This window comes from Lithobates pipiens, unplaced genomic scaffold, assembly GCF_037356315.1.
Source record: "Lithobates pipiens isolate NorthernLeopardFrog02 unplaced genomic scaffold, aLitPip1_a1.2 Scaffold_18, whole genome shotgun sequence".
In the NCBI taxonomy this organism is placed as follows: domain Eukaryota; kingdom Metazoa; phylum Chordata; class Amphibia; order Anura; family Ranidae; genus Lithobates; species Lithobates pipiens.
In genome coordinates this window covers 447979397-447992705 of record NW_027507758.1, presented here as the reverse complement: position 1 = coordinate 447992705, position 13309 = coordinate 447979397, and the positions used below count along the sequence as shown (strand labels likewise).

The 13309-nt window shown below is 46.1% G+C and overlaps 1 protein-coding gene across 3 annotated transcripts in view; it reads left to right on the top strand.

The window, feature by feature from the left end:
* XRN1 (5'-3' exoribonuclease 1) overlaps window positions 1-13309 on the top strand; it is a 155979-nt gene that overhangs the window by 63009 nt on the left and 79661 nt on the right. For all 3 annotated transcript variants that reach the window (XM_077488212.1, XM_077488211.1, XM_077488210.1), the window contains exons 16-18: window positions 21-190; window positions 3664-3784; window positions 4038-4136. In XM_077488212.1, coding sequence (XP_077344338.1) covers window positions 21-190; window positions 3664-3784; window positions 4038-4136 — 390 coding nt within the window. The remainder of the gene's footprint in view (window positions 1-20; window positions 191-3663; window positions 3785-4037; window positions 4137-13309) is intronic.

Genomic DNA, 13309 nt, shown 5'->3' with positions numbered 1-13309 from the left:
TGAATCATCCTGTCCTGCAGACGCGACTGCTAGAAGCCATGGAGGCCTGTAATAAGCGGCTGACTGAGGAAGAGAAGACTCGCAATAGACATAGCGAATGCTTCATGTACTGGTTTGAAAAGGAAGAGGACTTCAAATACAGCTCTCCCTGGCCAGAGAAATTTCAGAGCATCGAGTGCTGCCGGGCAAGGTAAAACTGCACTTGTACAGTTGTGATTGAGCAGAGAATTTATGAAAGTAAAGATGTACAATGCTGCTAGCACCTGATAGTACAGACATTTAGAGTCTTGTAATAAACCCATGGGTTTTATTTATAGGAATATGTTTCAGGAATTGTGCGAATCATGATGAAACTTTACAGATGTAAATCTGTCCTGCCCCAACCTGCCTACTTTCTATAACAGTTCACTGTCATCCAGCCTGGATACCTTGGTCCCCCTCATTACACACAGAAACAGGCCCTGACCGCCACAACCCTGGCAGACCGACAATACCAGAAGCCTCAAAAAATGTAGCCGTGCTCTTGAGCGTCTTTTTAAGACCAAATCACAGCACGATTTCAGACAATTTAAATCTGCCCTCCAAAATTGCCATTCCTGCCTCCACACTGCCAAACAGGCCTACTTTATCATTCTCATTAACACTCTCTCATGCAGTCCCTGTCAACTCTTTTCTACCTTTTACTGCTCTACTTCATCCTCCATTACCTCCACTCACTAACTTACTCACTGTCCAGAAGATTGCTAATCACTTAAAAAAAAAAAGATTGAGACAATTTGTCTTGAGAGCTCCAATCTATAGATATCTCCCTCACTTTTGCTCCTTTTCCTCCTGCACAATCAATACTTCCCTCTTTTAACCCAGCTACCATAGAGGAAGCCACTAAACACTCACCTAACCTCCTGCCCCCTGGACTCTGTTCCTTCTCAAATACTGTGGTTACCTTCTGGCTCTATCCTTCACTCTTTTTAACTCTCTTCAACCTCTCCCTCTCTACTGTCATCTTCCTCAACCCTATACAACATGCACTAGTCACTTCCATACCAAAGAAGTCCTCACTGCAACCCCACCAATTTTAACAGCCTAAGACCCATCTCATTACTCCCTCTATCCTCCAAACTCCTTGACCGTTCAGTCTACAACCGACTGAAGGGGATCAAGAAGGTTATTCTCAATGAGGTGGTCGCTCAGTCTGGATTTCGCCCACAGAACCCCACAGAAACTGTCCACCTAAAACTCACAAATGACTTACTAACAGGAAAACCAACAGTCATTATTCCGTACTCTTAGGCCGCGTACACACGCGCGGACTGTTCGCCCAACTTTGTCCGCTGAACAGTGTTTGGGCGGACAGTCCGCTCGTGTGTGGGCTTTCAGCGGACAGTTTCAGCGGACAGTTTGACGAACAAGGTTTTTCGGAAATTCCGTAAAACTGTCCGCTGAAACCTTGTTTGAGCGAACAGTCCGCCCGTGTGTAGGCTTGTTCGTCAAACTAAGTTCCGCGCATGCTCAGAAAGGATTTACACGCCGAAGTTTGCATTGCAGTGTATAGGACGTCGTATTCTTCGTCCCGTCGTACGTGCCGTTCACGTCATCGCGCACGGTTTCAGCAAACTGTTCGTTCGTCGTGTGTGGCCATGTCCGTCCATGCTAATTTTGAGCGGACTGTTTGCCGAAACTGTTTGACGGACAAAGTTGGGCGGAACAGTCCCCGCGTGTGTACGCGGCCTTACTCTTGGACCTTTCTGCAGCCTTTGATACAGTTGACCACCCCCTCCTCCAAAAAAATGTATTTGCTTGGTGTCCTTGTCTGCGCTCTCTGGTTCAAATCTTACCTATCTCACCATACCTTCAGTGTCGCTTACAACTCCATCTCCTCATCTCCAACTCCTCTTACCATTGGGGTCCTCAAAGCTTCGGCCTTGGACCTCTACTATTCTCGATCTACACTTCATCCCTGGTTCAGCTGATAGCCTCCCATGGCTTCTGCTACCATTTATATGCCGATGACACCCAAATCTATCCTTCTGCCCTTTGGCTCACCACATCGGTCTCCTCAGCATCACTGATTTACTAACAGACATATCAGCCTGGATGTCACACCACTTCCTCAAAATGAATCCATCTAAAACCGAGCTCCTAATATTCCCTTCCCCTGACTTCTCTGTCAAGATCAATGGCACATATATGTCCGTCCCCACGTGCCAGGGTGCAAGGGGTAATCTTAGACTTTGAACTGTCCTTTCAGTCCCACATACAATCCCTGTCCAAATCATGCCGCCTTAGCCCTCCACAACATTTCCAGAATATGCCCCTTTTTAACTAATGACACCACCAAGCTTCTAATTCACTCCCTGGTTATCTCTTGCCTTGACTACTGCAACTCCCTCATTGAGTTACCTTTACATAGATTATCCCCTCTTCAGTCTATAATGAATGCCACTGCAAGACTCATCCACCTTCATTCAGTGTCCTGCACCTCTCTCTGCCAATCCCTCCACTGGTTTCCATTCACCCAACAAATAAAATTCAAAGTACTAACCATAATTTACAAAGCCATCGATAACTCTGCCCCCAGCTACATCACTAACCTAGTCCCAAAATAACCAAGCCTCTCTCTTTGGTCCTCCCAAGACCCCCTGCTCTCTAGCTCCCTTGTCACCTCCTCCCATGCTCGCCTCCAGGATTTCTCCCGAACTTCTCCCATCCTTTGGATCTCCCTGCCAAAATCTGTCCGACTGTCCCCTAATCTATCCATCTTTAGACTATCCCTGAAAACCCTTCTCTTTATAAAAAAAAAAAAAAAAGCCTATCCTGCTTCTAACTAATACACGGTTTTACTTTCTCCATCAGCTCATCCCCCACAGCTATTACCTTGTGTATCAATTGACACTCCCTTTTAGATTGTAAACTTTAATGAGCAGGACCCTCTGATTCCTATTGTAACAAATTGTAATGTAACTGTAATGTCTGCCTTAATTTTGTTAAGTGAAGCGCAAACTGTTGGTGCTATAAAAATCCTGTATTATAATAATAATAGTAATAAATCTGTTTTTGTTTTATGAAGGCAATTTTATGTTGTGACCTGAGAGTGTTTGCTTCGTCTAGTGTGTTTGTGTTGTCAATATTCTAAAATGTTATATTACCTATGCTATATTGCTGAAAGTTTGTGGAGACCTGACAATCTCACCTACTAAGTTTTCAATATAATGTGTAGACACCCCTCAGACTTGAGTTCAGATGTTTATAGTGAAGAATAGTCTTATTGTTACAACATACAAAGACATTTTAGACACTTGAACACTTCCAACCTTGTAGCAATAGTTGAGATAAGGGTCTTTTCTGTTTCTGCATTACTGTGCCCTGGTCACAAAGTTTGTGAACTAGTTTGATTGAAGGAACTTGAGTGTGTCTTTAATAGTCCTGACCCCAGCCCTATTAAATTAGAACACCAATTCTGAGTCAGATCTTCTCATCCAATATCAGTCCTTCACCTCGTAAATGTTCTTTTGGCTGAATGGCCACTATTTCCCCACTAACGCACCTCAAAATCTTTGTTTGATATGAACTACGTTGTCCAGCAAGCTTGCATATGCGCAATGATCTGTTGTTTACAAACTTTGGTCTATTAGTGGTGTTATCTTGTTCCTCTTTTCTTGGCAGGAGTAAGAGTATTTCACTGGATGCATGGCACGTGGATATGGTTGATAACAAAATCACAAAAGTGAACAAAAGTGCACTGTATTTTTGTGGCTTCCCAACTCTAAAGCACATCAAACACACGGTAAGTCATTCTAACAAAATGGGCATTGTATTTGTCATGGTTTAGCCCATTGTACAGCTAGACTAATCCTCTTATTCCATGTATGTTAATGGGTGACTTATAAGAATGCTTTATTGGATGTTGTTCAACTCCAGTCTTTTTTTCTGCATGAGTTCTTGTTATTTAGCAGGAGTTTTACTTGTGCAATTTCTACTTTTAACCTTTGATTATTAAAAATCTGTTAACGGCAAGATATGTATTCCATTTTTGTCAGTTCTCTCTGAAGAAAACAGGAGTGCAGGTTTTCCAGCAGACTAGTAGAGGAGAAAATATGATATTGGAGATAGTGGTTGATGAAGACTGTGATAATATTGTAAGTATGTTTGGTGTATATTGATCTAATCTAGCTGATTGTTTGTTTTATTTTTTTGATTTGTAAAATTACATTATATATTTTTTTCTTACATCATGGGACACAGAGGCTAATATATTCATTACCTGCTGGGTTATACTTCATCTCCAGGTGAATGGACACTGGTAGACCAAAGGTCTTTAGACAGGAAGTGATCCCCTATAAAACCCCTCCCACACAGGAGTGTGTTTTTTTTTTTTTTTTAACCAGTGTCTACAAGGTGGATGGCACAGTTGTTTGAGCTCTCTGAGCTCCAGGTCTCTAGTCCCACAAATGGTTATTAAATGAATAAAGGGATTGACCAATTGGATCCATTTGACACATGCTTTATATGCTTAATAGGGTGAGCTCAGGCGTGTTCTCGGTCAGCGCAGAGCTGCGCTAATCACAGGCAGTGAGACATTGCCCCGATGTGCGGCTGCAGAGATCGGGAAATGTCTCACTGCCTGTGATTAGCGCAGCGCTGCGCTGATTTCCTGGCGGGCTCAGCACGTGGTCCATGCGAACACGCCAGAGCTGATCCCTAATGCTTAGATAAATTGAACCCAAGCCTCGCAAAGAAGAGTCAAGGTCCTGCGAGGATTTGCCTGTAATGCGGCCTCCGGGTGATGGACCCTGCAAAGTGGAATCCTGCACATAACAGAGCTAAGGCATTCCTGCAGGGTGCTGTCCAGGGGAGTGGACGCTAAACATGAAAAGGGTACCCAGTCCTTGAAGGTCCTCAAGTCACAGGAACCCACCATGATGGGTGAAGGTTGGGCTTTTAGTTTCTAAGCTGCGCTGTGCCTGGACGGGCAAGTGATACCCCTTTAATTATTGTGAGGTGTCCCAGTGATTGTTACAATCGGTCAAGCTAGCTAGAGGCTGGAAACCTGTGTGTGGTAAAAATACGGGGGGGGGGGGGGGAGTTTTGGGCTTGCTGTGGGTGTTTGCAAAGTGTACTTTTTTGCTTGCATCTGGCTGTTTTTTTACCTGCATGATGGCACACAATAATGTGCCATTTCGCATGTGCATTCTCAAGAGCGCAGCTGGGCTTAATTTGTTTGGCGGCCATGGAGCACCCACCGTCACCGCACACGCGCGTAGCTTTTATCTGGGTGTACGAAGATTAACGTCATATGCAAATACAGCCACGCTCATTTGCTGGGACTGCACCCGCATGCACAGAATGTTCCAGCGCACAGCCAGCTGTGTATGCCAAGCATGCGGGGCTTCCAGGAGGGAGTTGTGGGACATAGAGCAGACTCTGAACCAGACATTTTCAGTGGTTCATTTCTCCTTACCCGGGTCACGTGAGTCACCAGGTGTTGCTTTGAAGGCTAAAGGTACTTAGTAGGATTGTTGCATTGGGACTTGGTGAGCCCTATTAAAGGGTCTCCCTTCTGAGGTATGTTTAATACTACACTCATGTACTCTTTTTGTGGCTAGTAAATGTCTTCAAAAAAGAGGAGCAGGACTAACACTACAGGGAGGGGCACACCTATGCCGTCAGTAGTTCCGGATGAACCTAGTTGTATCCCCTAAAGGACCAGAGGCTTCCGGGAAATCTGAGCCGCTGTGCCTATCTGGTGTTGTGCCTACAGTCAACGCTGTTGCTTCACCCCTTATAACCAAGGATTAACTGTCATCGGCCCTAGCCGGGTTAGAGCACAGGATTTCTGGCATGATTGCCTCCACCCCCGCTGGGTGGAAAGAAGCATGACAGATCCCCCTACTTCGGAGCCTCCTAGTTTGGAGCGGGAATGGGTTGAGGCTGGGGAAGAGATAAAATAAAGGTCAGGATTCTGCAGGGGGCCTGACGGATGAGTCTGCTTCCAAGCAATCTGGACAAGAAGATATCCAGTTGATGTCTGCCTCTCACTCGCAGAGGCTTTTGAGCCTGACTCTGACCGAAATGGTTTGTTCTGCCTTTAGGTTGCCTCTTGCAGAGGTTACTGAGCCCACCTGGTCCTCTTTGGGGTTCCTGAGGCCTCTGAGGCCGCACAGACTTTCCCCTTACACCCCCTGTTGGAACAGTTGGTGTATACGGATTGGGAACATCCTGACAGGATTTTGTTCCCCTTAAGAGGTTTTCCCTTTTATATCCCATGGATGAAAATTTTGTTAAGAAGTGGAGCATGCCAGCCCTAGATGCAGCAGTCTCTTCCTTAAACAAGAACTTGACTTGTCTGGTAGATAATGCACAGGGCTTGAAAGACCATGTTGACAAAATATTGGAGTCATTATTAAAGGCTTCCTTTTTCTTTGGCCAGTTCAGCTATTCAGCCAGCTGATGCAGAAATTGGTATCTGCCAATCCATAAAGGATCAGGTCAGATGGCCTGATAGGCCTAACTGGGAGGATTATATGACTGAAAATAAGACAGATATTCCTTGAGCGATGTGTTTTGTTGTTGACGCCTTTTAAAGGATTTAATACAGCAGGTTTCTTGTTTGGCTTTCTTGTCTGTACATATGCGCAGACTTTTGTGGCTTAAGAACTGGTCAGCTGAGCTTTCTTGTAAAAAGTTATTGCCAGGTTTCCCCTTTCATGGGAAACGTTTATTTGGTGATCATTTGGACAAATAGATCCAAAAGATTTCCGGAGGGAAGAGTTGTCTACTTCCTGTGAAGAAAAGCCCCAGGCGTTCCTTGTTTAAAACCTCAGGGACTGCTACCTTCTCTCAGCGCCAAGGCAGTTCCACCGCCAACAGGGCACTAGAGCCAGAGGTAAGCCGCAAAGCCAGGGCCAGAAAAAAACCCTGGGTCCAAGACTCTTCTAAACCCAATACCAAGCCCTCCTTTTGAGGGGACGCCCCCACTCTGTCGGGTGGTGGGAAGGCTACTGCACTTTGCGGACATTTGGAGAACAATAATTGAGGATGAGTGGGTCTATATCCCGTGGTTACAAGCTTGAGTTGTGAGGGGTTCCACCTCAGAGGTTTCTAAGATCCAGCGTTGCCTCAGATCCTCCAAAAAGGAGCTTTATTGCTTCAGGCACTACATCATTTAGTGCATCAAGGAGTGATTGTACTGGTTCCTGTATCAAAAACCAAACGGGGACACAAGGCCCATTTTGGACCTAAGATCCCTGAACCAGTAGCTACTAATCTAGTCCTTTCGGATGGAGTCTGTTGGCTCAGTAGTAGCCTCACTCCAGACGGGAGACTTTCTAGCCTCCATCAATATAAAAGACGCGTATTTACATATACCTATCTTTCAACCTCATCAGCGGTTCCTGCGATTTGCAGTAGAGAAACGTTATTTTCAGTTTGCAGCTCTAACCTCTGGACTTGCTACAGCTCCGCGAGTGTTCACAAAGGTCCTAGCACCGGTACTGAGTCTTTCAAGGGCCAATGGGATTCTGGTGCTCGGGTATCTGGATTACCTCCTGCTCAGAGATCACTAATTACAGGATCTAGAACAGAGCATAAAATGCACAGTGCGGTATTTTAAAAGCTTAGGCTGGATCATAAATACCAAAATGTCAGCCTTGAAACCTGCTTAAAGTCTAAAGTATTTAGGTCTAATCCTAGATACACTCCAAGCAAGGGTATTTTTTGCCACCCGTAAGGATATGTGCCCTGAAGGATCGGGTGCATCAAATAAGGGGTACCAGACAACCCTCCATTCGATTCTGTATGAGCCTTCTAGGGAGGATGGTGTATTCCATCAAGGCAGTGCCCTATGCTCAGTTCCATTCCAGGCCTATACAGCAATTCATCTTGTTGGCTTGGAACAGAAGAGGGCAAGCCCTGGATTATCCAATGTTCTTATCTCCTCGGGCACGCTTAAGCCCAAACTGGTGGTCGCAGGATCAGAATCTGGGAAAGGGAAAATCTTTCCTCTCCAGTGGAGAGTACTGACAACAGGTGCCAATCTCTCAGGCTGAGGAGCGACCCTAGGGGGGCTCACAGCTCAAGGGAAAACATCAAGGACAGAACAGATCCTGCCATTCAATGTCCTGGAATGAAGGGCAGTACGTCTGGCCCTATGGTCCTGAGCGGTGGAGCTTCAGGACTGCCCTGTCAGGGTTCACTCTTACAACACTAATGCAGTGGCATATATAAACTACCAAGTTGGTACCAGGAGTTGTTCAGCTCTGAAGGAGGTGAACCACATACTGGCCTAGGCAGAGGGACATGTGCCAATTCGATCAGCAGTCCATATCCTGGGGAGTAGAGAACTGGAAGGCAGATTATCTCAGCCGCCAGCAGATCTGCTCGGGAAATGGTCCCTACACCCAGGAGTGTTCCAGGAAATTTGCCAGCGTTAGGGATGGCCATAAGTCGACCTATTGGCATCCAGGTTCAACAACAAGCTACAGCAGTTTGCGTCCTGAACAGGAGATCCTCTGGCAATCGGAGCAGATGCTCTGGTAGTTCCATGGGGCCAGCACTCCCTGGTTTATGCTTCCCTCTCCTTCCACATTTGTTGTGCAGGATTCAGAGAGAGGGGGTTCCAGTCATTCTGGCGGCACCTGCCTGGCCCAGAAGGCCCTGATTCCTGGAGATTGTGAGACTGACAATAGATGGGCCATGGACGCTTCCACATCGCCCCGATCTACTGTCTTAAGGTCCTATATTTCACCCCAATTTACAGTCTCTAAATTTGACGGCATGGCAATTGTAGCCAGGTTGTTAAAGGACTATGGCATCTCTGGATCAGTGGTGTCTACCCTAGTGAATGCTAGAAAAGCTGTCACTAGGCCTATCATAAGGTCTGGAAGACTTTTATTGCTTGGTGTGAAGCCAAAAAATGGCATCCTCGGAAATACGTGATTGGGAGAATTTTGCCTTTTCTACAGTCCACTGTGGAAATCAGATTGGCTTTGAGTACAATCGGAGGTCAGATTTCAGCCCTGTCACTATTCTTCCAAAGGCCTTTAGCCTCCCATTTACTGGTCTGAACTTTTATGCAGGGGGCAACTCGTTTGATTCCCCCCATTAGGTCACTTATGTGTCCTTGGGACTTGAACTTGGTGATGTCTGACCTATCAAGGAAATTCCATTAGACTTGCTGGCAAGCTAGCCTTCCTGATGGCTATCACCTCCACTAGAAGGGTGTCGAATTTGCCAGCCCTTTCGTACAGGGAACCATACTTGATTCTTTACCATGACAGGGTCGTGTTACGACCCGTTCCATCCTTTTTGCCAAAAGTGGTGTCAGCCTTTCATTTAAATCAAGACATTATTTTGCCGCCTTTTTTCTCTCAGCCTTGTTCCACGGAACAGATCTGCATTCCTTGGTTGTTGTCCGGGCAGTCTAGGTTTATTTGTCGAAATCTGAGGATCCGACTCCTTTTTTGTTTGACCAAAGGGACCCCAAGAAGGGGCAGGCAGCTTCCATTGCCAATTGGGTCCATCAGTTGGTCATTGAGGCCTACGGTCTGAAACATAAAGCTCCTCCCTAGAGTGAGAGCTCATTCTACCAGGGGTGTAGGAACCTCCTGGGCTTTTCTCCATCAGATATCTGTGGCTCAGATTTGTAAGGCTGCTACCCGGTCTGTGTCCCATGATGTACTCAAAGAAAAGGTTTTTACAGGCAAGTATGACAAATAAAATCTTATTTTCTTTATCGTACATCATGGGACACGAGCACCTTACTATGCGGGTTATAGGCCACCTTTAGGTGATGGACACTGGCACACCCTAAACAGGAAATTGCCTCCCCATATAACCTCTCCCATACCGGGAACACCTCAATTTTTTTCACCAGTGTCTAAGGTGTTGGTCACGGGTAAAGATGTGCTCTGAGGAGCTCCAGGAGGGATCCATGCTGAATTTAAATAACCTCCACAGACCGGATCCATCCAAAGTGCCACTGAGGCCAAGGTGGATGGTACCAGGGCCTCGTATCCAAAAGCACAAGGTTTTTCCTGTAACACCTCTTTGCAGGGCTGGACCCCGGGACCCAGAGCTTTGGTTATGCTACATTACCTAAAGTTTTCTCTGGCGAGGTGTTATTTCAGGTCCAAGGGAGTGGAGCCCCGATAAAAAGGGACGCAGTCCTTGAAGGTTTGCTAAACGCAGCCTGCCGGGATGGGTGAAGGTTGGATCTGTCTGTTCAACAAATCCTGCGGCGAGGATAAGGTAAGGGAAGAAACCTAGGAACTAAAAAGTCCACCTAAGGTTTTCTTCTTTAGGGAAATATGTTGTCATGCCTTAAGTCTCCACTAGAGGGTGTATATGCACATACCTTAATCTGTTGTCTTTATTTCAGCTCAGTGTCAGTCTGTGTGTGGCCGGAGCAGCTTGCACAGGGGAATTCCTCTTAAAGTAAGAGATCTACCATGCCTTTCTCCCCCTGAAGGGACCAGAAGGGTTAGGGAATAAGCAGTTGTTGTACCCCCCTTGCATTACCCCCCCACCCCCCTCCTCGGGGGGGTGCGGAGGTCCCAAGGTTTGCTCCATATATTTTTTCCTCTGCCTGCTTGGGTCTTTGGGCTCTACCCCCCCCCCCCACCCCCCCATTCGGTTTATCAAACCCGAAATCCACCAGCACACGCAGGAACTTTTTTCAGATGACAAGGAGGGGGTGGGTTAATGAAGGGGGGCAGGGCCTAGTCGCGACACCATGTAGCATCCACGAGGACACACGGCACAAACACAAGCTTAATGATAATCTGGAGCAGTCTCTCCTCGACTGATAGTGAGGAGGAGCAAGCAGGCTACACTGAGGACACGGGAGCAGTGGGACACTTAAGGCCTGCAAGTGGCATCCCAAATACGGGAAGGACATTTTTTCCCAACGCTAGGCTGAACTTATATAGCGGCATTATACTGTCAGACTATGTTCAGCAATTGTTGCACTTAAATAGTGCCTCTACTTTTGTGCTTAGGACTATGCATACCAAAAAGGTACCAAAGGTTTCATCCCCAGGCGCTAGGAACTCCAGTCGTGTCTCCACACTGTCATCCTTGTCTGAAATACCAATTATGGCGAGGGTGAGTCATTGGAACAAATCAGTGGTGCAGCTGCTTCTCTCATCTCAGCCCCTGTATACGTGCTTGAAGATGCCTTTTCCTCCGCCCTGCAGGGCCTAGAAGGAAGTTTAGCGGAATTAATTGCATCCTCCATTCAGATGGATAGGATGCGTGTTAGATCCCCTCCCCCACCTTAGAACCTTTGCAAGGGGAACAGTGGGTACAGGATGAGGCGTTACCCTCAGGCGATCAGGAGGAAAGACAAACCGATGTCTCCTCTGAGGAGGAAACAATGGTTAATGAACACTTTTCAGCCTTGCAATCTGAGAGTTGCTGATACAATCTTACGGAGATGGTTCGTTCTACTTTCATGCTACCCCTAACTGAGTCTGCTGAAAGTTCGGTTTCTTCCTTGGGTTCCTTTAAAACCTTCACAGCCTTTGCATGCATTTCCTGTCCATGCATTACTAGAACCGCTTATTTATGCTGAATGGGATCACCCGGATAAGCATTTTCTCCCTCCAAAGAGGTTCTCAGTTCTCTACCCCAAGGAGGAGAAATTTGCCAAAAATGGAATGTACCAGCATTGGCGCTACGATTTCCAGTGTGAATAAAAGTCTAACTTGTCCAGTAGACAATGCACAAATGCTTAAGGATCCAACAGATAAAAGGTTATAATTCCTGTTAAAATCCTCCTCTTCTTTGGCAGTTGCTGCAATAGGCATCCGTCAATCCCCAAAGGACCAGTTTAGACAGACCCTTAAAGAGGTTCCTGTACAACAAGCCCGGGATTTGGCCGAACTGACAAAAGCATTTATGTTATGCCTTAAAGATTCTATGCACCAAGATGTCCCGCCTTGCGTTTGTACTAGTACACATGCATATAATCCTGTGGTTAAAAAATTGGTCAGCTGAAGCACCATGCAAAAAACTCCTGACTGGTTTTCCTTTTCATGTGGATCGGCTATTTGGTGATTATTTGGACAAATACATCCAAACAATTTCCGGTGGGAAAAGTACTCTTTTGCCAGTCAAAAGAAAGAATAAATGCTCTTCATTTAAGCGGACTCTTTCTCTTGCGCCAAAGGCATCAGACTCTAGAGGAAGACCTCAGGCTCAGGCCCAGGCACAAAAGAAGTCCTGGGGCCGGAATCCTGCAAAACAGAATTCTAAAGCCTCATTATGAAGGGGCGACCCGCCCCCCCCCCCCCCCCCCCAGTCGCTAGGGTGGGGGGGGAAGACTTTTGCAGTTCTCAGAAGTCTGGCAAGAGGAAATTCAGGACAGATGGGTCATCTTCATGGTAACTCTAGGGTACAAATTGGAATTTCTGGACTTTCCACCGTCTGGTTTGGCTATTGAAGACCACATTCTGAAGAGACGTAGTCTCTCCAGGTCAGTGATTTCTACCTTCATTAATGAAGCCGCCTTCCAGAGTTAGATATTATAGACTCTGGAGGGCTTATGTTGCCACCCTCGGAAATATAACAACCTTGGTAGAATTCTTGTTTTTTTCTACAAGTACAAATGAAGCTGGCCTTGAGTACTATTAAGGGCCAAGTCTTGGCTTTATCGGTCTTATTTCAAAGACCGCTTGCTTCGCATTCTTTGGTCCGGGTTTTTTCATACAAGGGGTAATGCGGCTTTTTCCACCAGTCAGACCCTTGAACCCTTGGGACTTGAACTTGTAAAAACAGCCCTTTGAACCGTTACAGCATACTTCCTTGGTCCTTCTGACAAGGGAAATAGTGTTTTCGGGTTGCTATATCCTCTGCAAAAGGGTATCGGAGTTGGCCGCTCTTTCCTGTAAAGAAGCCATATTTAATTATTAAGGTGGTTTTAAGTTTTTGCCTAAACTAAGATATTGTCCTACAGTTGTTTTTTCCCAAAAGATGGGTTCTAGGGTAGAGAGCTCACTACATTGTCTTCATGTAGTCCGAGCGGTCAAGGTCTATTTAAAGACGACTGCTCAGGTCTGAAGACTAATGTTTTATTATGCTGCCAGAGGGTCCTAGGAAGGGACAGGCAGTGTCAAAATCCACTATTGCTAAGTGGATTCGGCAAGTTATAATTCAGGCCTATTGGTTAAAAGGTAAGATTTAACCTTTTCTTGCTAAAGTGCACTCTACTAGAGCGGATAGTGCTTCTGCGGTCCATACATTCACCAGATTTTATCAAGTGGATGTAAAAAAGGGCATGAGGATATTGCCTTTGAGCGCAGTGTGCTGCAGG